This window comes from Lindgomyces ingoldianus, assembly GCF_010093535.1.
Source record: "Lindgomyces ingoldianus strain ATCC 200398 unplaced genomic scaffold BDR25scaffold_30, whole genome shotgun sequence".
NCBI lineage: Eukaryota > Fungi > Ascomycota > Dothideomycetes > Pleosporales > Lindgomycetaceae > Lindgomyces > Lindgomyces ingoldianus.
Window position 1 is genome coordinate 652,515 of NW_022985191.1, and position 23,352 is coordinate 675,866.

The window sequence follows — 23,352 nt, forward strand, 5'->3', positions numbered from 1 at the left end:
AGTGCAGTAGGTGCCTCCTCTGCGTGGCTACGCACGCGGTAGATAGATACTGCAGCGGCGGGCTAGCTCTTGTACTAGCAGTTAAAGCCACCTTGCTAATCTATTATCTTAGGGAGATGTCTCCTCTGTGTAGCTACGCACGCAGTAAAAATCTGCTAGTTAACAGAACTAATTAGTGTTAGTTAGCTTACTTCTCTAGATAGCTACGCATCTAGTAGTAGGTCCCTTCTCTGCGTGGCTACGCACAGGCTAGATAGCTAACTGTTTCAGGCAACCTAATTCAGCTGTACTTATGTACAGACAATAGCTGTTGTTAAATATGTAACTATGCTTTAAGTATTTCTACTTATATTATATAGAATTTAGCTATAACTTTTATTATAAAGTATCTCTAGCTACTAGAGGAAACAATATTATAAGCTATATTAAATCTAACTAGTTATAGAGTTGCGCTCTAAGTAGCTTTCTATGTCTTTTAAAATAGTGTTGCCTAATAGATTACACTCTACTATATATTACATGCTGTGTTTGCTATCTATATAAATATCGTCTCTAGCTTAATGCTAGAAAAATATATAGTACTGTCTAAAAACAAGTTATTAGCAAGAAAGTTGTTAAAAAAAGGCTTCTACTATTACATTTATTACTTTTCTATAGCTGTCTTTAAAGCTCTAGCTAGAGCCTAGTAAGATTAATATAAATACATCTAATACATTGTAAAGCCGCTAGTCCTTACAAAGGATGATAATGCACTGTAAGGCCGCTAGTCCTTACAAAGGGTGATAATGCACTGTAAGAATAGAAACGGCTTGTACTAGAGTCTTTACGCGCGACAGGTATATATACTATTATGTACGCTGATCAACTGTTGGTTGATTATTCGCACCTTTTTAGTTGTATTAGCGCAGTAGTACAGAGCCCCATCCTTATATACATTAGTTAAGCTTAAAGATAACACTATAGATAAAAAACTTAGCAATAGTGTAGCTAAATCTAAAATTATAAAACTAGAGAAGGTTAAATTTATAAGTACATAGAGTGTGCAAGTAGAGAAGAAGCTTCTACTATAAACTAAATTAGATTCTTATAATCTATATATAGAAACCTTCTACTAGTTTAATTAGTAGTGTAAGTGTATTAATAATAAGCTCTATCTTTATAACACTTCTATGCAAGTAATAGCTGTGATTGTATTACGCTATCTAAGCACACACGCATATATATGTAAAACTATATTAAAAGCTTATAATAATTAGCGGTACCACATCTATGGCTCTTATGAGGGTGCAAATCGTTCAGAGCGTAAGGGTGAGTTGGCACATGACACTTTTGTTGGAACACCTTTAGGTGTCAACTATCATTAATCTATCTTTATGCTACCACATACCATCATCCAACATCAAAGTATATCCTTGCGTCAATTTTTCATTCATTCTCAAGTCATTATTTCCTCGATTATCTTTTCTACATGCGTTGACTTGGTAACTCGTTCACATTTCCATATCCATATCCTTCGACTCCAGCATTCTGGGTTTCCCAGCTGGATAGATGTTGCGGGGCGGGCGATACCGAGTTAGGCCTGTATGCTTCTGCCTGTATTGCATATGGAGATGGAATTGCATAGCTGGGTGACACTGAAAGCTCTGGTACGAGGATTTTGTCTGAGGGTGGGGTTTGAGGATAATCCAATACTTGTGGTGGGGTACTCCTCATGCGTTTTAGGAGAAACAAGGCAAGAAGTCCGATGATGCCCACGGTTGCAAAACCTCCCACCGCACCACCAACGATAATTCCAGTATCAGGCTTGCGTTGTATAGTAGTGGGGGCAACTAGGTTTGTAGCACCTATAGGATTGTTGATCGTACGGATGATGCTAGAGTCGCCTAGAATCGTTTCAGTGGGGTTATTGGATGGCGCAACATTGTATGGTGGATTGTTGATTGAGGCAGGAGAGTTGTTGGGAGGTGCTGCGACGACGGTTGAGACAGGGTTGTTTGGAAGAGCGGCAGAGCTAGGTTGTGAGTCACTTGGGCGGGAAGAAGTGATGGAGGCTGGCTTTTGGGAGAGCGATGTGGGCTGGTTGCTCGGTGGAGGAGGGGCAGGTGGGCTTTGAGTGATTGCGGAGGTGAATACAGATACTTGGGTGACGGTGAGCGGAGGCGAAGTTTCGACCTTCGTTACTGTGGATGGAGGGTTTGTCACTTTCACCGTTGTAATCGAAGTAACAATAGTCGTTACAGGGGGCGCTAAAGAGCCTATTAGCCATTCTATGCTCGCTAAATATAAGGCTGGGAGGCAGCAAAGAGGCAAATACCTGATGTAGTAGTCACCGATGGTGACGTGGCGAAAATATTCAACCCAGTGTAGCCTTTAAGGTCGCACCAGAAATGCGACCTGGGGGTCGAGGCCCCGAGAGAGGGATAAAGAAGGTTGAAAGTGCAAGTATAGGACAACGTTCCACTAAAGTGTCCGTTAGCAGCTCTCTAATTGCATCTTCCAGAGGCTGGACTTGCCAGGCGGAGGAAGTTCGAGCGTAGAGAATATAGCCCGACGAACAGCTGTAGAACAGATTGCAGGAGCTTGTTTTAGAGCAGAATCCATAAAAGCTAGCCGAGGTGTAAGGAGTAAATATCGCATTATCGTATGTCCAAGCGCTCCCTGTGATGTTCAATATTTGACCCTTTGTTCCCAGTACGTCGGGAAACACGAAGAGAACTCACAAATTGTACGACTGCTGGTGAACCCAGCAGAGTACCATCCCAAGGCTGTTACTGCTCTTCGCTGCAAGGCTGGCGGTGGAGTTATGAAGGCCCTAGGTGGATGCGACAGAGCTATAGCATTGACAAGACAAGCTAGATGGCCAAGTATGAGAAGCAGAATTGGTAGCCTGAGTGTCTCCACTCGAGATATTCTATTCATATTCGGTGTTGGCAAGTGAAGAAGTTGAAAGTAGTAGCTATTTATGGGCGGGATGGGCACTCTTTTCAATCTTCCCATGCATGATGTGGCTCAACGTCTTGCTTAGCATTTGCCTCACAGCCTTCTAACAAATTAGACGCAGTTAAGGCTAACTGGAGGCATGATTCCCCAGAGAATGTCAAATATTCGAAGAAAACAGGGGAAAGCAATCACGCATGAAAATGAGAGTGTGACGATATTAGACAAAACTCTTTCAAAGTCTACTAGCAGAGGTTTTTGACAATGAGAGGGGTAGAGATTTACTGTTTTAGGGTCTCTGAACGACTGCAAGGTGAGCTACGCGGTCAATACTTAATGCTCGCTCTCTGGCATGTCCTTCGCTAAAGGGGATTGGCTGTTCTAGTTGGCCATAGCTCTCATCCAACGCCCCAGGTATGCCATCGAGGAGATGGCGTACACACGCTCGCTGAGCCTTTAACATGAATGAGTTAAATCACTCTCTTGGCCGCCTGATTTTGTCGAATGGAGTTCGAACGGAACCCACCAACCCCCGTCTGACCAGAAGGAGTAGACGGAGAGGAAGAAAAGACGGTATCGTAACTAAAAGAGAGTGTGAAAAAGGCAAACAGCCGCGGTCCTGGCCTCCCGTTATAGCTCGAAGAGGGCCACGTCGATAGATTATGCCCAGAGGGTTTGACCTGAAATCCGTCGGCAAAGAGCCGAGTTTGTTGGATAAAAATAAAATGTATTCTCTCAAAAGACCTGGGGAAAACTGGGGAATAGTTGCGAAAGGTAACAACGTGGCGTTCGAGCTCAATTAGAGTGAGGAAAGTAGTAGGTGGGAGTCGGGCTGCTGTGATCGCCGACGCTACTTCCGGTCTATTACCAAGGACCTGAAATGAGAACGCTCACCTTCATATGGCAGGTCATACAGTGGATTGTTGCCTATGTTTACAAGGTGTCATACCAGCTTTGCGTCCTCAATCTAGATAATACTCCTCTCTCTAGTCCTGGTCGTGGAATAAGCCACTCCTTTTCATTGATTGTGGGAGTTATTCAGAGAACCAGCGGATTCTTCCGCATTGTTGAAAAACTCTCAGAACCCATTCCCATCCACTTGAACTTCAATCGCATCTCTCATGCAAGCACAAAAAGCCGACAGCACAAAGCAGGACCTCCTTCGGCTTGCTTTTCGCCCAATCAGCCACCGTGCTCTCGTCCTCCGTTTCCTAACCCCGCCAAACGGACATCCCAAGAGGCTGGGTTTGGTCTGTAAGCGGCTAGAATGCTGGTCGTGACTATCAAGCCTGCAGTTACGACTTCAACGTAACAATTTCCACTATCTTAGGCGAAATCGCCGGTGTCGAAACGTACTGTAGAGGATACGAGGACGGAAGTCTGTTTAAGATGTGCCGCCCCCTAGAAGATGTCAATAATGGCGTTGTGGCGAAGTTCCTGCTGCGGAATGCAAGTGCAGTAGAGTTGGGTCCGAAGAAGATTGCTGTCAGCTCTGAACTGGGGAGGGTTGGGGAAAGGTGGGCGAATTGAAACAAGGTTTTGTGGAGGGGGGGACAGGATGAACTGCTATCATCGTTTCCTGGCCTGCATATAACTTTACAGGGTACGCAGGCACAATTTATAATGCTTTTATTGCGCCACCACAAGGATTTGATATTTATCCGACTGAGGTGTTTGCTGTTGTTTAACTAGGTTGCGTGGTGTGGCGAAGAGGACAAAACTTTTTGGAGCCCTACAGGAGATATCATTCAGAATGGAAGTTTGCGCTGGGATGTACACGAGTAAGCCCCCTTCTGACCCACAATGATGACTCTTGTTGCTCGGAAAATCCCCACGCCTCACGACGTGATCTCTAAGTATCGTAGACGATTGAAGGAGGGAAAAGCGGAAGCCAACGAAAACCTTTCTACCTACGGACATGCCAATTAATCTGAATTATTATCCATTATCTATCATGATGCAAATTCGGGACTGGAAATGGCCACATACACTAGGAGTGTCGTCCTTTATGATTCGAAACGTGCCAGCTAAATAGCATCCAAAAGATTTAATGCTAGTGGAAATTTTCGCGAGAAGCCTACGCACTGCCTCCACTGCTGAATACTCGTAGCAAGCCTTCACCTTCCTCCGGACTTAGCCCTTCATCCAAGATCGCGTGCGCGGCATCCACGACATCTTCTTCGATGCCCTCTTCCAGGACTAGTCCTTCACTGAATGCTAATCGTGTTAGTGCCACTAGATACTTGTGACTGCCTCCCTGAACCGCGCCAAGCTTCGACTTGATGTCGATATCCGGGTGTGACGTCATGAGGTGGTAAATGAGTTTCATGCTTATGTTGATGGACGTGATGGTAAGAGATTGAGTTGGTAACAGAGGAGAGGTGTAGAGATAGGAGAGGGAGAAGTCGAGATGTTTGATAAGACGCCCGACGCAATTGCGGTGGTTTGCTAAACGAGACGAGCCATAGTCTGAGATGCTGAAGTTTGTGAGAAGAGCGAGGACGCGGATGCGAAGATCCCATATGTCTTTCGCAGAACATGGCGTGGGCGGCAGCGCTTTACCGTCAGGATCCGGAAGAGCTTCGGGAGTCTCGAAAAGGAGTAGAGTGAGACGGTCTATCATATCCACCTCTCGCTTTGCTTGTTGGTCTGGCATAGAACCAACAGCGACGATAGCCCCAAGGGTTGTTGGAAGAGACGAGGTACTGAGAATACGGAGCATAAGCATGATATGTGGAAGGGGCTGCGCTTTCATCAGCAGAACCAAGGCGAAGTCGATAGGAATGCTCTGCCAGAAGCGAGTGATAGCCTCTGTGGAAGTGACGCAGCTTGTAGCAATCACGTACAGGAGATTGAGGCATTCCAAGACGTCAATATGAGTGCAAATTGCTCTTTGGGATGGAGAGTACAGGTCAGGGATATGCTTGACATTTGTCGCGGCACGGGCGACAGGGACGGAAACAAGGTCTACGGCGGCCATGATCAGGGGAATAGCACGCTCTGTCAAGGCGACGGCAGTGGAAGCGGGCTCACAAGCGAGAATGAACTGGAGGGCGTCGAGAAATAGGTATACGGGAGCGTAGTATTTCTCCCGAAGGCAGCGATCCCAGAGGGAGAGGAAAATGTAGCAGATTCGGAGTGCGAGCTGACGAACGTCGTGTCCCACGCTACAATGGGAGAGGTCGTCGTACAAGATTGAGGATAGCCTCTTGTCGGGCCGGGATGGCAGAGCATACTGCGTCAGCGCCTCGAGAACCCTGTCCGTCCCATTTGACGACCGATGGTTAACGAGGCGGTGCAGGAGGTCAAACCGATGGTCGTCCCTCCTGAGCTTCTCAAGCATGGCAGCATCAAGCTTGGCATGAGTTTGCACTGAGGGCTCTTGAGCCTTGGGGCCGCCTCGGGGCTCGCTTAATTGCAGGGCAGGTATTGGGCTCTGATCGGTGATCTGCCTTTTGCGCTTGCCCACCTGCCTGGGAGTCGGCGGCTTCGGCCTGTCCCGGTTCTTGGTGGGGGAGGCCATAACGATATCTTCATCGTCAAATCCATCACGGAAGGGCAGGGCCTTTGGCCGCTTTGGCGTCCCGACCGGACTCGCATTCGCCTTTGGCCCAGCGACAGCGGCCTCCTTCGCGCCCTTCTTCACGCGCCTTGCGCGATCTGCTTCTCGCGCCAGGTCATGCTCAAGGAACAGGTTGTTTGTCTGAGCAGTCTCGCGCTCGCGACGCATCTTCTCCAGCTCGGCCTTCTGTTTGGCAAAGTCGTGGCTGTGCGACTGTTGCAGGGCGAGCAGCCGCCGTTCGTTCTCGCGGGTCGCTGCTTCGAAGCGGCGCCGGACCGTGTCGACCTCGCCTGACCTGGAGAGGGCCTTGGACTTCTCGCCCTGCAGGTCGCGGTTCAGCCGTGCCTTGTCCTGCTCTAGCTTCTTGATGCGCCGCAGCAGCTGGCCGACGTCGACCTGCGACCGCCGCGGCTGCTCCTCGGCCTCAATGGCGTCGTGAGAGGAACCATTGTGGTCGTGGGCACGCGGTGACGAGGGCCGGGGGAGCTGTGGGAGCTGTGGGAGCGGGGGAGGCGGGGCCGCGTCGTCGTCAAGATTAATGACTTCGTCGCCGTCTTCCAGGCCATAGTCGGAGTCTGCAGCGCGGTGCGGGTTTGGCGGGTGCTGGGTCAGCTCGATGGCGGCGGTTTCAAGCTGTTGCAGCGTGTTGGCGGGGAGGTCGTCGAGGTCGCAGTCGGAGAAGGCGAAGTCGTCATCTTCGTCCATCGTCCCAGCGCTCCCGCATGTCTCCCCGGCTTCGCAACTCGGCGTGCTGGCGCGCGGGGTGCTGAAGTGCTGAAGTGCAGTGAGTGAGCGCAGTGGAGCGGAGCGGAGTGGAGTGGAGTGTGTTGTCCGCCTGCACGTGTGCTGCAGCCTCAGGTTGACGCGAACACGGGCTGGGCGCGGTGACGTCTCCACGCCGTTTAGCTCCTCCTCAACTCCAACTCCACCACTACCAATTTCGCTGCCGCTCTCCTACCCCCTTTGCATCTCCTCCTAACCTCTCCCGCTGCTACAGCGCTCTTTGCGCCCTCATCCCCTCCCCCGCCGACGGCCTGCACCCCGCGCCTTCGACTCCGCCAACCAAACCCGGCCCAGCCGCGAAGATCTAGGGTCACAGACAAACACCCGCCCGCTATGGCACGACCGCGGAAAGACGTTAAGTTCCAACACCGGGGAGGCGCAGCCAACGGAAAGGCGCGAAGACCCAGCACTAGCATGTCAGAAATCAGCGAGAATGCTTCAGAGCCGGGCAGTCCCACGCGCAACGGCGCCTCCCACAAGATAAAGCCTGCCGTCAGTTACCCACTCTCAACCCCATCCCCTCCCACTCGAGCTGCATCCCGCTCGTTTCTAACACACTCCCAGTCGCCCGAACCCCCGCCGCAATCAGAGTATGAGAAGAAGAAGCAGAACTTCATCACTCGCACAATCTGGACTTTCATCATGATCGGCGGTTTCTTCTGGTCCATGTTTGCCGGCCACATCTACATCATCATTGTCGTGACCGCCGTCCAGATCATATCTTTCAAAGAAGTCATTGCTATTTCGAACGTCCCCAGCCGCGCGCGGAGTCTGCGCTTTACCAAGACGCTCAACTGGTATTTTCTCGGCACCACCATGTATTTCCTCTACGGCGAGAGCGTCATCTACTACTTTAAGCATATCTTGTTGGTCGACAAGATCCTGCTCCCCCTTGCTACCCACCACCGATTCATAAGCTTCATGTTGTACATCATTGGTACGCATTCTGACCCACCCGCTTCTGCGCACCCTACTGACTCCTGGTTAGGCTTCATCTTCTTTGTCAGCTCCCTGCAAAAGGGACACTATAAATTTCAATTCACCCAATTTGCGTGGACTCATATGGCCCTGTTCTTAATTGTCGGCCAAGCCCACTTTGTCATCAATAACATCTTCGAAGGCATGATTTGGTTCTTCCTGCCCGTGGCAATGGTCATCACCAATGATATCTTTGCCTACATTTGCGGCATCACTTTTGGCCGGACGCCTTTGATCAAGATCTCGCCTAAGAAGACGTGGGAGGGTTTCTTGGGCGCGTGGTTCTTCACCATCATCTTTGGGATTGGCGTCACACACATCATGATTCGTTACAAATATTTTATCTGCCCAGTGAATGTAAGCCACGTCCCTCATGTACCCAATGAAGCTTGCTTACCAGCTACAGGACCTCGGTGCAAACCTCTGGACTGGGCTAGAATGCAAGCCGAACCCGGTCTTCATTCCTCGCATGTTCACTCTACCCGTGCCCTTGCCCGAATGGACGCAATTGCCGAGCCGGTTTTCCATTGCTCCTGTTCAATTCCATGTTTTCGTCCTCGCAACGTTTGCTTCACTAATTGCCCCCTTTGGTGGCTTCTTTGCCTCTGGACTCAAGCGCACGTTCAAGATTAAAGATTTCGGTGACTCAATTCCTGGCCACGGAGGAATGACGGACCGCATGGACTGTCAGTTCATCATGGGCTCCATTGCCTTCATGTACTACTCTAGCTTCATTGCTATCCACACGACAAGTGTGGGTGGCATTATTGAGTCTGCCATTACCGGCTTGACTCCCGAGGAACAGATGGAGGTCGTTAAGGGGTTGAGCAAGCATTTGGTCAACCAGGAGATTATCTCACCCAAGGTACGCCCTTTGCGAAGACGCTTGCTTAAACCGAAGCTAATGGAATGTCAGGTTCTCGAATACCTCAGTGGACAATTAAGAAGAAGGTGAAGGCGCCGTTCACGCTGATTGCCGTTCGGATCATGCCGTTCTGCCGTGAGTTTAGTGCATTGAAGCACAACAGTCCTCGGTCAGAAGGATTTTGGGTTAGACATAATATGTGTAATGTTTGGTTGGGGCATTGGGCACTTGCCCCCTTTGGACTTCTCTGTATATACCCTTTTCTTCACTTGGCTTGTCGTTATTTTCCTTTCTGTTTGGGGTAGTTAGCAGGTCTTCTGGGTGAAAGTTATCTGAGTAGCATTTCTTAGGCCCTGCGGATTCAGGGGAAAATGGAGTATTTTCAACGAATCTTGAAACTTTCAGTAGCCTGTGGTAAACGTGAATAGTTGACGGTGTTTGCCCAGGTGTGTTCACCCGGCGCACTCTTTGGCGACGTCAGCCCGCACAGGCCAGGTCAAGGACCTAACAACCGCAACCTCAGCTTTAGACGTCGTGCTCATTTAGACTTCAACAGCCTTGTGACCACGGCAATGCACCCACCGTCAATTGTTAGCGACGCGTTGTGGAAATGTCTGTGTCCGTCGTTCCAACCAGGGCCGGCACTCTGCCGACTTTCTCGTGGTCGACTGCAACGCGCGATTCAATCTGTACCTCCGAAACGTTCACTGGGCCCAGCCTCCCCGACAGCCCAATTGCGTGCCTACACTACAGCTGTAGGGAGGCAAACAAGTGCCCCGGGCATTAGCCATGGCTTTGATCGCTCTATTGGGTCTTCGAGTGCCCGCAAGCCTTCCCTGGTCCATCTGCCCACACCGGAACTCTACGAGCGTCTTCGCAGTGATGCCGCCGCTGGCCGCCATGCGGAGGTTATGAACATTATTAAGATCCTCTTGAAAGATAGGCGGGAGCGGCCTAATGTAGTGCTATACGCTTCTATATTGCACAGTTTTGTGAGCCCAGAGGATGGCACAGCAGGAAAGATTAGGAAAATCTTGGACGACATGGGAGAGGACGGCATAGAGCTCGATGCTACCACCTGTCATTTCGTTCTGGAGGTATGGCGAAGTCCATGTTCTTGTGTTAGTCGTGGCTTGCTAACCTGTTGTGGATAGGCGCTCGCAGTCCATCCAGACTACCTACTGCGCTCCGAGATTCTCGAATATATGAAGGACCGGTGGCTTACGTTGACAGACAAGGGGCACAATTTCGTCATCGCAGGCCTGCTGCGTGATCGCCTGTTTGAACAAGCTTTGGAGAAGATAGACGACATGGTGCAGCAGCGCATACCTGTGGCACCATGGCTCTACGACACCGCCATGTACATGCTGCTTGATTACGGAGAGGTCGAGGAGGCGCACCAATTGCTACTGCTGCGGCAGAGCTCTGGACTTGGAAATTTGTCTTACACACTTTGGATGCACCTCCTTGACTGCGCCAGCAAGCTCCATCATGTCAGTATAACACCTTTGTAGGCGCCATATTACTAACCAGTGTCTTGCAGGTTGAAGCAGTGAATCTCGTTTGGAATGCGCAGGTGGTCCCATCATACTTGAAGCCATCGACTGGCACGTGTCTGAATGTGTTGAATGTGGCAGCCCGCATCGGGAACGTAAAACTTGCGACCGATGTATTTCGTGTCCTGGCCGAACGTCAGACGGTGTTCAATGTGCACCACTATGAACTGCTGCTGGAAACATATCTCAACGCCAAAGACCTAAATGCCGGTCTCTCAGTCATTCTCATTATGCAAGAAGGTGGAATCAAGGTCGACGAAATTGCCATCAATCCGCTCTTCGCGTATCTAAACCAAGACGATTCAAGACCCATGGAGGCTTTCGATATCCTTCAGAGCTTCGAGCACAGTGGTCGCAAAGTTCCAACCTCGGCCATCAATGTTTGCATACAGGCTTCGGTGCACCGCGGAAGGCTGGAAGAAGCGTTGGAAATATACAAGGCGCTCCACACGGTTAGTCAGGCAGGACCAACCACGGCGACGTTCAACATTCTCTTCCAAGGCTGTCATAGAGCTGGACGTAAAGAACTCGCCATGTTTCTGGCCTCGGAAATGATCCAGCTTGGTGTTGTGCCAGATGCTTTGACTTACGATCGTCTTGTCCATGTGTGCTTAAGTGTTGGAGATGTGGAAGGGGCCTTCCAGTATTACGAAGAGATGAGAGGGCAAAGTTACATACCCCGTAGAGGGATGTTGGAGATGTTAATTGAAGAGGGCTGTGAAGATGGAGATGCAAGGACGCCTGCAGTTCTGAAGGACATGGAAGCTATGGGCATCACTCCCAAAAGGCTGCATAAGACTGCGGTGTCCGCTAGGTTCGCCGCTGCACCTAGTACGGGAAATGAAGACGCTTTAGCTGCATGATGTAGGCACATATAGGAATACAAATATACGAAGCTCCGCGAGTATGAGTAAGAAATGGAACCCTGTAGGGTTGACTCCAGCCACAGGCCGGGAGCAACACGGCCGAAAACGCTTGGCAAAAAGCTTGACCAGGATGACATCACTAGTTCGTGCGCGCATCGCTTGCATTGCAAGCGCCCTGCCTGACCTCCTTCTGCTCACACAACTACACCTTCCGAAGCTAAACCACTTACTCACTCCTGTCATCACCATGCCCAGGTGAAAGACTAACTCCGCCAACTCCCTGACTGCTGCCGCGTCTTTGCAAGACGAGGATATGGTTTGTAGGGCCGCAGAGTCATTTGCATCAAGCCTACACTGCTAACTGTCCCTTCAGGCGTCGCTACTCCGCCAGATAGTGGCGGGCCCGCGAGCTAGACATGCCGAAGCCGGACTAGATCTATGTTACGTGACAGATCACAGTAATGCTCCTTCACCCTACGACTGTGCGTGGAGACTGACTTCCTGCCCTAAGTTATCGCCACATCTGGTCCGTCAGGAACCTATCCCCAACGCGCATACCGAAATCCCCTCGATTCACTTGTTAAGTTTCTCGACCACAAGCATGGCGAAGACTGGGCTATATGGGAGTTTCGCGCCGAGGGCACCGGATATCCCGACGATGAGGTATACAACCGGGTATACCACTATCCCTTCCCCGACCACCACCCGCCGCCCTTTGTCTTGATACCCCATATGATGGCGAGCATGCGCAACTGGCTCAAGGGGAAGAAGGGTCGGGTCGTCGTCGTTCACTGCAAGGCTGGCAAAGGCAGAAGTGGAACGGCAAGTTGCAGCTACCTAATTAGCGAGGAGGGCTGGGAGGCCAAGGATGCCTTGAAGAGGTTTACAGAACGTCGTATGCGGCCAGGGTGGGGTGATGGCGTTAGCATACCCAGTCAGCTAAGGTGGATTGGTTATGTTGAGCGGTGGGCTAAGCACGGCAAGATCTACGTTGAGAGGCAGGTTGAGGTGCTTGAAGTGCATTGCTGGGGGCTGAGAGACGGCGTCAAGATTCAGGTCGAGGGATTCGTGAATGACGGGAAGATTATCAAGGCATTCCACACTTTCACGAGGTCTGAAAGGGAGGTAGTGAGGGGTGAGATTCAGAGCACCGGCGGATTTGCTCAGGCCGTGAATGAAGTCATGGGCAAGAATGGATTGAAGAGATCTCTAAGCAAGAAGGAGCCAAAGACTGCTTCTCCTGATAGTGACAACAACGATGAACAGGGTGTCAAGCAGGCCTCGACATATCATTTGGGCAAAGGCGCATTATTAGACGGCGCAAGCTTCTCCAAGGAAGAGGATTCTCCGAGTAGCAAGGAAAATGGAAAGGGGGACGTTGTGTTCCGTCCATCGAAGCGAGTGGTCCTACCAACGAACGACTTCAACATTGACGTCGAGCGGCGTAACAAGGCAGCATATGGTTTAACCATGGTTACTTCGGTCGCACACGTCTGGATGAATACCTTTTTTGAAGGTAACGGGCCTGAACAAAATGGTGAAGCAGACGAATCAGGGGTGTTCGAAATCACATGGGACGCGATGGACGGTATCAAAGGTAGTAGCAAGAAGGGTACACGAGCGTTTGATAAAATCGCCGTTGTGTGGAAAGCGCTCAAGGACGAGGGGGGTAAACCAGGAATTGTGATCACTGAACCCAAGGAGGGCGAAGAGGTTAAGCAGACATCTCCCGCAGACTGGAAAGGGCAAGACAATGTTGCACCAAGCGAGGAGAAAGATCTTGGTCTCCGGACATCGAGCCCCGCTGGATCGAGCGTGGACATTAGCAAGGCAAGCAGTGTCAAGAGCCAGCATACGGTTTTCACGGCGCCCGACCCACATGAGAACAGCACAGCAGGTGTACGTTCGCATGGGCTAAGCGGCGAGGAGACGATTGAGACACCTAGCAGCGGGAGCGGACCGTCGGGGTTACCCACGTGTAGGAACCAGTCGCCAAGCTCGGCTTCTGCACAATTGGACGGCACATGGCCTGCGCAAGGCAAGACAAAGCCAGAAACTGGTGGTTCCAACACACATTCACCTGCATCAAACCACGACGACGTGGCAGGCATCGTGGGGGGGATTCAACACATTTCGACCGGAGACCTGCCGGGCGGAAGACCCGAAGAAGAAATGAAAACAGCGAACGAGCATTCCTTGGGCCGCTTGGGATACGCGAAGAAGACGAACACAGGTTTTGATTGACAGAACAAGCGCTGAGAGCGTGACAAGGAAGAGGAAGGATTGCATGGCACTGATGTGTGCGAGTACTGTAACCAGGATTTCTTTTGCAAGGTCTTGGCCGAGCGTATCAAGTACAGTATCCCTGGCTGCATGTTGCAGGATGCAGAGACTGGGCGCTGGGAACAGAGGACATGTATCGGTGGAACAGAGGGGTACCCATCTTGCAAGAGCGACCCCTCACGGAGGGCCATTAGAGCAAGGCTGGATAGCCTGGTGGTGGCCAGTGATATTTGTGGTCCGACCAGGCAGACATTCAATATAACTCGATATGAAATGATCAGGCTGCGAGTGCAAAAAGTGTCCGGCCAAGGCCGAGGAACAAGGTATCACAGGTGGAGCGGTGAGATTGCCGATTAGGTCACCGAATCGGACCTAGTGCACTGGTCCGTGAACAGGACGCGCACCAGGACAGCGAGTTACGATGGAATGTGTGCAATGCCAGGCTGAAGACAGTTCTTCAGCTCCCTTCACCGGCAGCAGGACGGAGCACAGGGTGCAGAAAGAAGCGTCTTAGCCATGGCTTCGCTCTCGTGCGGCGGCGTCTGCCTGCGCCGCCCCATCCCGGTATGCCTGGGTATAAAGGGCGGACGCTGCTCTTTGAGTCTTTACAACCTCCTGACATCTTGACCCGTCGTTGCACCGCTGTGCTGCACTCCCGTCTACACTCACTGTCTGAGTATTGGCGAACTGTGAGCCTTGGACGTGCTGCCTGTGCTGACATCGCCACTACTATTCGCTACTCTGCATCGTTCATGCTTCGTTCGCGGTCGTGGATTGGCAGCTTGACTCACCACGTGTAGAGAGGCCAGCAAACAGGAGCCCACACCGCTATAAAGCCGCACGCAGCGCCCCCATACGTAAAGCTCCTGAAGCGCCAGGAGCATACAGTCCACAGCATATCCCACGATACCTACGCATTCAACCACATCCGATCCAATCCACGAGACTGTTCCCCAGCAACGTGGCAGACATGGACTCGAACTCAAGTGCGCGAGACAGTCCCGGCGCAGTCATGGGAACTGGAGATTTCCAGGATGCCGTCAGGGTGACACTAGACCAGGCACAGTCAGTGACGGCGCTGGAAGTGGAGACGGACACGGCAGTTGCGGAGAGAGACCCTCCGCAAACGCAGCTGCCCAAACAGAAGACGAAAAAGCAGGCACTATGCAACAAGCACGGTAAGCGGAAGGACAAGTGCTGCTCGGCCAACAAAGGAAAGAAGCGTTCCAAGGAAGAAAGCACGACGGAGGAGAGCAACGGGGACAGTTCCGACAGTGATTCTAGCGATAGTAGCGACAGCGAGAGTGACGAAGACGAGCAGGAACGACGGCGGCGGAAGAAGAAAGCATTGAAGAGAAAGGAGCGGAAGAAGGAGAAGGCGAAAGCCAGGGCCAAGGCCAAGAAGCGCAAGAGTAGAAAGTATGACTCCTCGAGCGACGACTCGGAGAGCACGGCCAGCGATACCAGTGACACCAGTGAAAGCGAAAGCGAACATGAAAGGAGACGACGCAAGAGAAAGAGTAGGAAAGCAAGCAAGGCGGAAGAGTCGTCCTCTGAGGAGGACAGTGCCGAGGCGACGCCGGATGCAACCGCCCCGGTCGACGATGATATCGATACGCAAATGAGCAACCTCAGAACCCAGTTGGCTCAATTGCAGATGACAAAGCTGACGCAAGCCACGACTCCGCAGACAACCAAAAAGAAGTCGAAAACACAAAAGAAAAGGGAGAAGAAGCCGTCGAAGCGGGTATCCACGCTCGAATATAAGCGAGTCGACCAGGTGTGGGATCGTAAGTTTCAGATCACATCCGTGGATGTCCTCTCTCGGGTACATGCATGCTGATCAAGACCAGGCAACATCTACAATTATAAGTTTACCGAGAGCGCGGAAAAGGAGGTCAATGAGTTTGATGAATTTGTGAGTTCCCTTTGTAAATCCCCGCTTCGTAGTGGGCTGTGTCGTCTCGGTCGCGCACTTATATTACCTTTGCCATAATCACCTGCATATGCTGATACTGGGTAGGTTTTCGTCGTACGCAGAAAGTTCGATTGGGAAAACAAGTATTCCTATACCAAAGTCGATGTCAAATCCAAGCCACTTCGAGATGCGCTGCAACAAGTCATGAAGGATGTCAAGGGTGTCTCGCTGGTCGAGGAATCACCTAGCGTAAGTTCTGAATCCTTCTGTTGCATTCGTATTGTACTAAAAGCACATAGATTGATCCCAACATGCTCTTCCTCTACCTTGAAGAACTGAAAACCTACTATCGGAAGACTCTCAAGGCGCAATTAAAGAAAGAGAAGAAGAAGAAAATCAAAAAGAGGCTGAGCCAGCAAATTTCTCACTGCAAAATTCTTGCTGCCTATCTTGACGAGGACTACGAGGACACGAAGAAGTCATTGTACCCAATGCTGAAGGCAGGTAACATCACGTTCGACCTGCTTTGGGCCTTGTTCAAACCCAACACGATAGCCTTCACCCCCACCTACGGCTCGACCGAGGATCCCCGTTGCTTCAAGGTCGACTACGCGAACAAGGAAAGACACCCACTCCGTGGAGAATGGTACAGCATCGAAGGTCGGTATCTCGAATATGATGGCAAAGTCTTCGGTCTGGGTGACCTAGAAGTTCATGTGGAAGCTTTTAAAGGGCCTCGAAAGATCACCAGCCTCGCGACGTATCCCCTACAGTACCACAAGGATCCAGAAGGTGTCAAGAAGCAGCTGGTAGAACGCGGCAAGAAATTCGTTGGTCTCCAAGGGATGAACTACCGATTTCACAAAGGCCTGGCCTATCAGAAGAAGAAGAAGGCTGTTGCGAAGGTTAACATCAATGGTAGGGTTATGGTTGATCCAGCAATATTCCGACGAGTGTGTCCAAATTACCCCATATCATACATCAAGCGAAGAGAGGATGACGACTCTCCCAATTCTCAAGATGACTCCGACGACGAGTGCTCCGAATGCTGCCCTGCAGATTCCGAGTCTGACACTCCAGGCGCCGAAGCTGCGGTCAACTTGAGCGACGAAAGCGGCTTTGGAGAACGGACGAAGGTCAAGGTTTTTGTGGACAAGAACGACCAGGTGCATGTCATCCATGTCCCGGTCGATGAGGATGGCAATGAAGTCATCGCTGAAACTCTTGAGGCAGTAGATCGCAACGATGAATCGGCATGCACCTTTTCTGAGGAAGAGCTACTGATCGCCTCCCCGGTGGTCTTGGGCTTCGCGTTCTCAGAGAAGCTGTGGCTCGAATTCTCACTGTCGGGAATCAAGGACATCGAGTGGAACAACGAAGCCTTCAGCTCGCTCGTTCTGCATAAACACATCAAGCAGAATCTCAAGGGGCTGGTCAGCAGCCACAAGTTCCATGCCGCCAAGACGATTGACGATGTCATTCAGGGCAAGGGCAAAGGCCTCAATGTCGTGCTTCACGGGCCTCCGGGTGTGGGTAAGACGCTTACCGCGGAAAGTATCGCCGAATATTTGAAGTGTCCGTTGTACGCCGTATCAGCCGGTGAACTAGGCACAGATTCACGCATGCTCGAGGCAGAGCTCAACAAGATCATGGACATTACCCATTCTTGGGGCGCCATCTTGCTGCTTGATGAAGCAGACGTTTTCTTGGAGAAACGGGAAGTCCATGACATTCACAGAAATGCGCTTGTCTCAATATTCCTGCGTCTTCTGGAGTACTATCAGGGTATCTTATTCCTCACCACAAACAGGGTCGAGACGTTTGACGAGGCTTTCCAATCACGCATTCACATGGCTATTCGATACGAAAACCTCACCCGCAACGCGAGGAAGGAGGTTTGGACCCACCATGTCGGCAGTGTCAGGAAGATGGAAGGCCAGGAGAGCGAGCCATTTGAAAAGGAACACTTCGACGAATTGAGCAAGAAGGTGCTAAATGGGCGACAGGTAAGTTTCCTCTATTCGCAAATTCGACCTCCCCACAGTTACTGATTTTGCGTAGATTAAGAACGCCGTCAAGACTGCCCAGTCGATTGCGCTTGCCGAGGAAGATGCTTTCTCGATGGATCACATCAAACGTGTTTTGGACGTTGCCGAAGACTTTGACGCCGATTTGCGGGGAGGGAATGGGTACAGGGATGCTATGAGGCAGTACACGTAAGCTGCCTGCTAAGAACGTAACTGCTCATCCTGGTCACCGCAATTGGGGAATTCACGGGTTAGGATAGTTGAGGTGTGGAGAGTTCAAATTGGATACCCAGAATTTGTCTCAGCATCTCAGTTGGATGCGGCCTGCATTTTATGGAGCATGGATATAGATATATGGGTAACGTGACATTGGTCGCTTTAATGTATCCGAGATAATCTTCTTATTTCCCCTATTCCATTCCATTGATTATTAAAATCTCCCCTCTATGTTTTTTTTTTTTTTGTACACCGAACGTAGTTCTCAATTCGATAATACGTTGGGTACCACTCTCTGTATATGGAGACAAAGAGGCACAGTACGGCACATGAACGCCGCGGGATTGCTAAAACTTTCTGAACCTCCATTTGCTTGTTCCTTTGACCATCTCATGTTCAGACTTGATCACGCCAATCGTTACTGCCGAACTCGGGGATGATGCGGTGCTTACCTCTGCAGTGAGTGTCCCAGTCACACGCATCAGTCTTCTCTGCCGAGATTATCTCTTTCACCGAAGCATTGCTTCTAACCAATTTCCCTATTTATTACTGGTTCCGATATATTCCGAGGCTTTGTTTGTTGCCTTGCTACTCTCCCGAGCTACGCCGCAACTCGTGTGATTCGAGCGCGGCCTCACAACCTAGCGCTATAAACCTCTCCAGATCGAAAGTAGAACATCGCTCCAGCAGGAGTCGGTAGTCTGGGAAACAGGAAAGCCATTATTTTGGTCTGACGCTTTGGTAGATAGCTTTTAATATGAACGAGTCTCTCTTACGGCATACAACTTTGATTGCCCAGTCTGCGTTTTGATGCCATCACGGAACGTTGACAGGAAGTTTATCAACTCAGCACACCAGTCACAAATCAGCTTCATCATGTTTTACACAGTGGTAAGCTCTGAATGGAGGTGATCTGATACATGCCTAATATGGTTGTTGAGAGAATATTGTTACCATCTCTAGATCGTTTCCCAGGGTTCCACAATGTCGGAAGACGCCGATATTAAGCTCAACAGCCCCGCGCCACAGAGTTTGCAGTAATGGTCCACTCCACAGAGACGACTCTCCCACAATCCCTATCCTCGACGACTTAACATGACGTTGGGTGAATACCTTGGAATCCTGACAGCTGATGACTGCTGGAGAGGGGAACCTGGAGAGCGGAGAGCCGGCTGGCGAGGGCCTCCTTGGCATTCATTACCACCTGCATACGACATCGTTCGCTGTCCCCGAGCGCCCCCCCCCCATCGCCGCCTTTTTGTCGCTGGGAACAACGCACACTCTCACAGCTCTGTTCTTATTCCCGATATCGTGCGACGCCCTGGGGCCGTTTCACATCATCCATGCCGCACAAGCCAGCCGTTCGCGGGAGCTCTTGACATCGAGGAACTGCGTCGAAGCATGAGGCCATGGACGTGGAGAAGAGGGCCCCGACGCTCATGAGCGCTGGAGATGCAACAGCAAAAAGTGACATGCCTGCAGCCACCCACCACAATGGCGCTCACGACGCCCTCGCAAGTACACCGCCGCCCAGGAAAAAGCAGAAGCGCAACAAGCCGACGCTGAGCTGCGAGGAGTGTGTCGAGCGCAAGACCAAGGCCTGTCGCGCCAGCAGTCACGCGTCTGGAGAGTAAACCAGCTGACGTTGGAGTAGTGCGACCGCAGCCGCCCGCAGTGTCTGGCCTGCATCAAGCGCCAGTCCGAGTGCAGGTACTCGGACGTCGCCAATTTAATTGCGTCTGCAGAGTGAGTCCTGCACCGAAATGAGCGCCTTAGGGTGGCATGTTCACTATTGCTAAGAGATCCGCAGCCGCGGCGCCGCGCGTAACAATGCGGGACGCGCGAGAAAGCAGAGCAAACCAGCTCTTGGCGAAGAGACGCAGGCAATACCTATTCAGGTAGTAAACTCTTATTCCCGTTATCATCCCACTCCCCTCCTGAAGCACAACCAGAAAATCCCCGGCCTAGCTAATCCTCCTCTAGATCCAAATACCCGTTGCGCCGCCGCAATATCGGAGCTTATCACTTTCATCCACGAGCTCATCTCCATTTCTTCTCTCAAATATACCCTACTCGAATCACACACCGTCACCTTTCTTCGGTCTTAGCGCAGAGCACCCATTCGCCAATTACTGGACCAGCCGCGGCGGTTTGCCCGAAGTCATCGGAGTGCTCCCAGCCAAGGATCAAGCAGATATTCTCGTGACAAAGTACTTCGATGCAGTCGACCCTGTTTATCCCATGATCCATCGGAGGAACTTCTACGCCGACTATGAGAGATTCTGGTCTCTGCCAGTAAACGAAAAATATGTGGCCGACCCGGTGTTGGTTGCTCTCCATTTCGTAATATACGCCATGGGGACGCAGTTCATCACATCGCCATCCGATCAGGAGAGAGCTCAAATTGCCGAGTTTTACGTCTCTGCCTCGCAGCAGGCCCTTAGGCTGTCGTCATATCTAAGTCGAGCATCCGTAAGGACACTGCAGGCCATGGTCTTGATTTGCTACTTCCTCATGAATGACAACCATGCTTCTGACGCGTGGTCTTTTGGCGGAGTTCTTATGCGGCAAGCGTATGCGATGGGTTTACATCGCGATCCCGATATCATAAGTCCGCGGTGTTCGTTAAGTGATAAACAACAGCGACGAAAGCTATGGCAGGCCGTCCTGTTCCAGGACACATTCCTTACAGTCCTCCTAAAACTCCCACCAACAGCCACCTTCTCTGACGTACGAGTGGAGTCTTTGACTGACGAGCTAGAAGAGTATGTGGCAAATGGTGCGTCCGTTAAAGGCACCACCGACACCATTATTAACCCCATGAGCATCAACAATATTGCGCCCATGTCGGACGCGTTTCCTCAATACGAGCTCTCCGACCGCCAATACATACGCTCCATGTGGCATCTTGCCAACCTGGTTCAGCGTACAGTTTGCACGCCACGGTCTCTCAACCACCCATTGACCACCTCCCCTCGCGATCGAACAAACCTCATCAACCAGTATCTTGATTTGTTAAAATCTTTTCCAGCAGTTCTGACCGCATCTGATGATTCTACCATCTGCAATCTTGCGTCATCAAGCCCACGTCAACTAAGACAAAACTTATTCTTCCGCAGCAATTTTTGGCATTGTGTAATGATTTTTCAAGCCGACGAGAATGATTTGGGTGGCGTCTCCTGTGATGTGAAAGGGGCTTTGGAGGCTGCAAGGTTGGCTTTGAAAGCATTTTTTCATTTCCGAGAATACCTGCCCGTCGACGCTGGAGTGTGGTGGGTGTTTCAACACCGGGCATTTGAGGAGGCTGTATGTATCACCAGACGATTCGTGGAAGTCGAACTGAAATCTTTAGCTTCTTATGGCACGTATATTAGGGACGCAAGACAAACCCCTTTCACCAAGCAAAGGAGGCACAAGTCCCACTAACGACCCACTTCTGATGATGGCGAAGGAGGATGCACGTAAGACGCTCGACATTTTGGACTTGGTCGGCGGCGCACCCGAGATGCAGAAAACGAGGACGGAGGTACTAAGGACAGCGTTTTCTGACATTACTTGGTGACTGGTTGATATAGGCGTGGATACAATCTTGTGAGTAGTGACTCTGGAATATAATCTGCTAATAATATAGGATGGTATTGCGGAGTACGGATTTGATTGTAAGTAGCTTCTTTCTACTGTACATAAAAGATTCTAGATTTTTGGACCTCATATACTAGGGATAATTCATCACTATACCCTAGTCTTACTAGACTATTGGGCTTGGATTCGTTCTTACAGCCCATATCCGGTCAAGGCTAGCAGTACGGGTTCCAATTGTTATACGGATTACTCTGGTGTTGTTGCCAGCATTCTGTCTTTCACGATCGAATAATCGTCAATGTCCTACGGCCGCCAAACGACGTTCTCCGGGATCCTTCCCAACACAAAGATCTCTACTATGCTCTAAGATGAATGTTGCAGTAAACTCTTGTGGGGCACAACGTAATCCCGCCCGGTACGTCGCCTCCAATTTGTCTTTTTTCAATGCGCTAATGCATCAATGAAATGCCAGCCAAGGAATATTCTTTCGATTTTCCATTGGCTTGCAAAATCCAGCTTTGGCGAAAGTTGAGTGACAAAAAAGCAACAAAAGACAGATCATAGGAGCCCATACGCCTATCAGAGCGTGGCCTTCATTCCCCCAATTGTTCTGCGCCCTCGCTACATGTCCAAGAATTTTACATAACGCTTCACCATGTTTCAAATGGCTATCGCTCCTCTTTCATCAACATCTATTACTACTCCCAGTGAAGAATGCCTTGCTTTGGCAATGCTGGTACAGGTTATACCAACATCCGGTGGACTGATAATGACTAGACCAACTTCGCTTGTACAAATCATCGAATCCCACACCAATTCGTCAGCTCAAGAGCTCACATTCGGTGTCGTTGGCATCTTCCTAGTGGTAGCTGGTATCCTAGTTTTCCAGGAGTCGCTGAAAGATCTACTATGAATTTGCGTGAAGTATGTATTTTTCCAATTCTTACTGATAGATATAGCAGTCCTAAATCTTATCCCCTTATTATTGATTGATAAATTCTCTTCTGCTGAGCAACTGTGGTTTTCATGAGAGGAAGTGATGTTTTAAGCTTGTAGCGTTTCTCCTTTGTTCTTCGATTGCTCACTTACTACAGTCGTCACATAGGAATTCTCTTTGCCGAAAACGTCGTGAAGACATCACAGACCACTTTTTTCTCTTCTTTGACCTAGACCAGCCGACAGCCCACCACCCCTGCTTAGGTCTTTCTCGCACACAGAGTATGCCTGTGGGGTTAAGATCCTTTAGCCTACAATTCGAAAATACTCAATATTATACCCAGGAGATATTGAGCAATTCTGTGCCAAATGCTCGCCATACTGGCCCAACCCGGTTGTTCGTCTGCTGCGCACTGTACGGGCATTGGTTATTGAAATTCCGGCTGTTGGGGTTCTGGCTGCTGAAGCTCTGGTAGCTGGTACATTGCTTCTCCTAACCATCCTATATCTTGTGAGACACCAAGAGTTTCTTGTACTACGTTTTCATTGAACTTGATGTATGGGAGCTCGGCACTGACGGTTCATACGCCCGATTTATGCACCAAAAGAAGAGCCCAGGTTGAAATTGCTCGTTTGCCAATGGTAACTGATTCTCCAAATAAAAGCTAATTGCTTCACGTAGGGGCACTGACATTATTTAACTAATACTTCATCTGAGATATCCGTTCGATAAACGGCGTTCCACTTCCCATTTGCTCACCGCTCATACTTCCGAGAACTGTCGTCTATAGACCGGTGTAGCTAAGATTATTTCTGCTAGAACGATTCCCAAGTTCCTGAAGC

At 50.4% G+C, this 23,352-nt stretch overlaps 8 protein-coding genes across 8 annotated transcripts; 6 read left to right on the forward strand and 2 right to left on the reverse strand.

Moving 5' to 3' along the window:
- Positions 1–1,276: 1,276 nt before the first annotated feature.
- BDR25DRAFT_358863 (uncharacterized protein) lies at positions 1,277–2,997 on the reverse strand (the record flags this gene model as incomplete). Its single annotated transcript, XM_033696005.1, has 8 exons — positions 1,277–1,341; positions 1,388–1,434; positions 1,469–2,246; positions 2,315–2,394; positions 2,455–2,483; positions 2,510–2,715; positions 2,773–2,812; positions 2,845–2,997. 8 exons carry the CDS (start codon positions 2,995–2,997, stop codon positions 1,277–1,279), a joined length of 1,398 nt encoding a protein of 465 aa, XP_033544161.1.
- Positions 2,998–4,206: 1,209 nt separating this feature from the next.
- BDR25DRAFT_376295 (uncharacterized protein) lies at positions 4,207–4,469 on the forward strand (the record flags this gene model as incomplete). The annotated part of the gene is made up of 1 exon (XM_033697438.1): positions 4,207–4,469. A coding segment is annotated over one exon (261 nt), but the record flags the coding sequence as incomplete, so codon positions are not given.
- A 131-nt stretch (positions 4,470–4,600) lies between these two features.
- On the reverse strand, positions 4,601–7,301 carry BDR25DRAFT_305714 (uncharacterized protein). Its single transcript, XM_033690464.1, has one exon. The coding sequence runs from the start codon at positions 7,202–7,204 to the stop codon at positions 5,015–5,017; it is 2,190 nt and encodes a 729-aa protein (XP_033544163.1). The 5' UTR covers positions 7,205–7,301; the 3' UTR covers positions 4,601–5,014.
- Positions 7,302–7,416: 115 nt separating this feature from the next.
- Positions 7,417–9,498, forward strand: BDR25DRAFT_292446 (phosphatidate cytidylyltransferase 1). The gene is made up of 5 exons (XM_033688660.1): positions 7,417–7,774; positions 7,847–8,219; positions 8,271–8,617; positions 8,667–9,125; positions 9,177–9,498. Exons 1-5 carry the CDS (start codon positions 7,616–7,618, stop codon positions 9,213–9,215), a joined length of 1,377 nt encoding a protein of 458 aa, XP_033544164.1. The 5' UTR covers positions 7,417–7,615; the 3' UTR covers positions 9,216–9,498.
- A 182-nt stretch (positions 9,499–9,680) lies between these two features.
- Positions 9,681–11,584, forward strand: BDR25DRAFT_292449 (uncharacterized protein). Its single transcript, XM_033688661.1, has 3 exons — positions 9,681–10,222; positions 10,280–10,618; positions 10,669–11,584. Exons 1-3 carry the CDS (start codon positions 9,698–9,700, stop codon positions 11,542–11,544), a joined length of 1,740 nt encoding a protein of 579 aa, XP_033544165.1. The 5' UTR covers positions 9,681–9,697; the 3' UTR covers positions 11,545–11,584.
- A 268-nt stretch (positions 11,585–11,852) lies between these two features.
- On the forward strand, positions 11,853–14,098 carry BDR25DRAFT_336089 (phosphatidylinositol-3,4,5-trisphosphate 3-phosphatase). Its single transcript, XM_033693071.1, has 3 exons — positions 11,853–11,863; positions 11,921–12,005; positions 12,059–14,098. The coding sequence occupies exons 1-3, from the start codon at positions 11,861–11,863 to the stop codon at positions 13,789–13,791; spliced, it is 1,821 nt and encodes a 606-aa protein (XP_033544166.1). The 5' UTR covers positions 11,853–11,860; the 3' UTR covers positions 13,792–14,098.
- A 347-nt stretch (positions 14,099–14,445) lies between these two features.
- BDR25DRAFT_345066 (uncharacterized protein) lies at positions 14,446–18,238 on the forward strand. Its single transcript, XM_033694007.1, has 5 exons — positions 14,446–15,620; positions 15,684–15,748; positions 15,854–15,997; positions 16,048–17,754; positions 17,810–18,238. Exons 1-5 carry the CDS (start codon positions 14,801–14,803, stop codon positions 17,966–17,968), a joined length of 2,895 nt encoding a protein of 964 aa, XP_033544167.1. The 5' UTR covers positions 14,446–14,800; the 3' UTR covers positions 17,969–18,238.
- An 807-nt stretch (positions 18,239–19,045) lies between these two features.
- BDR25DRAFT_305718 (uncharacterized protein) lies at positions 19,046–21,816 on the forward strand. Its single transcript, XM_033690465.1, has 5 exons — positions 19,046–19,589; positions 19,646–19,737; positions 19,802–19,889; positions 19,975–21,297; positions 21,344–21,816. The coding sequence occupies exons 1-5, from the start codon at positions 19,401–19,403 to the stop codon at positions 21,551–21,553; spliced, it is 1,902 nt and encodes a 633-aa protein (XP_033544168.1). The 5' UTR covers positions 19,046–19,400; the 3' UTR covers positions 21,554–21,816.
- The last annotated feature ends 1,536 nt before the right edge of the window (positions 21,817–23,352 follow it).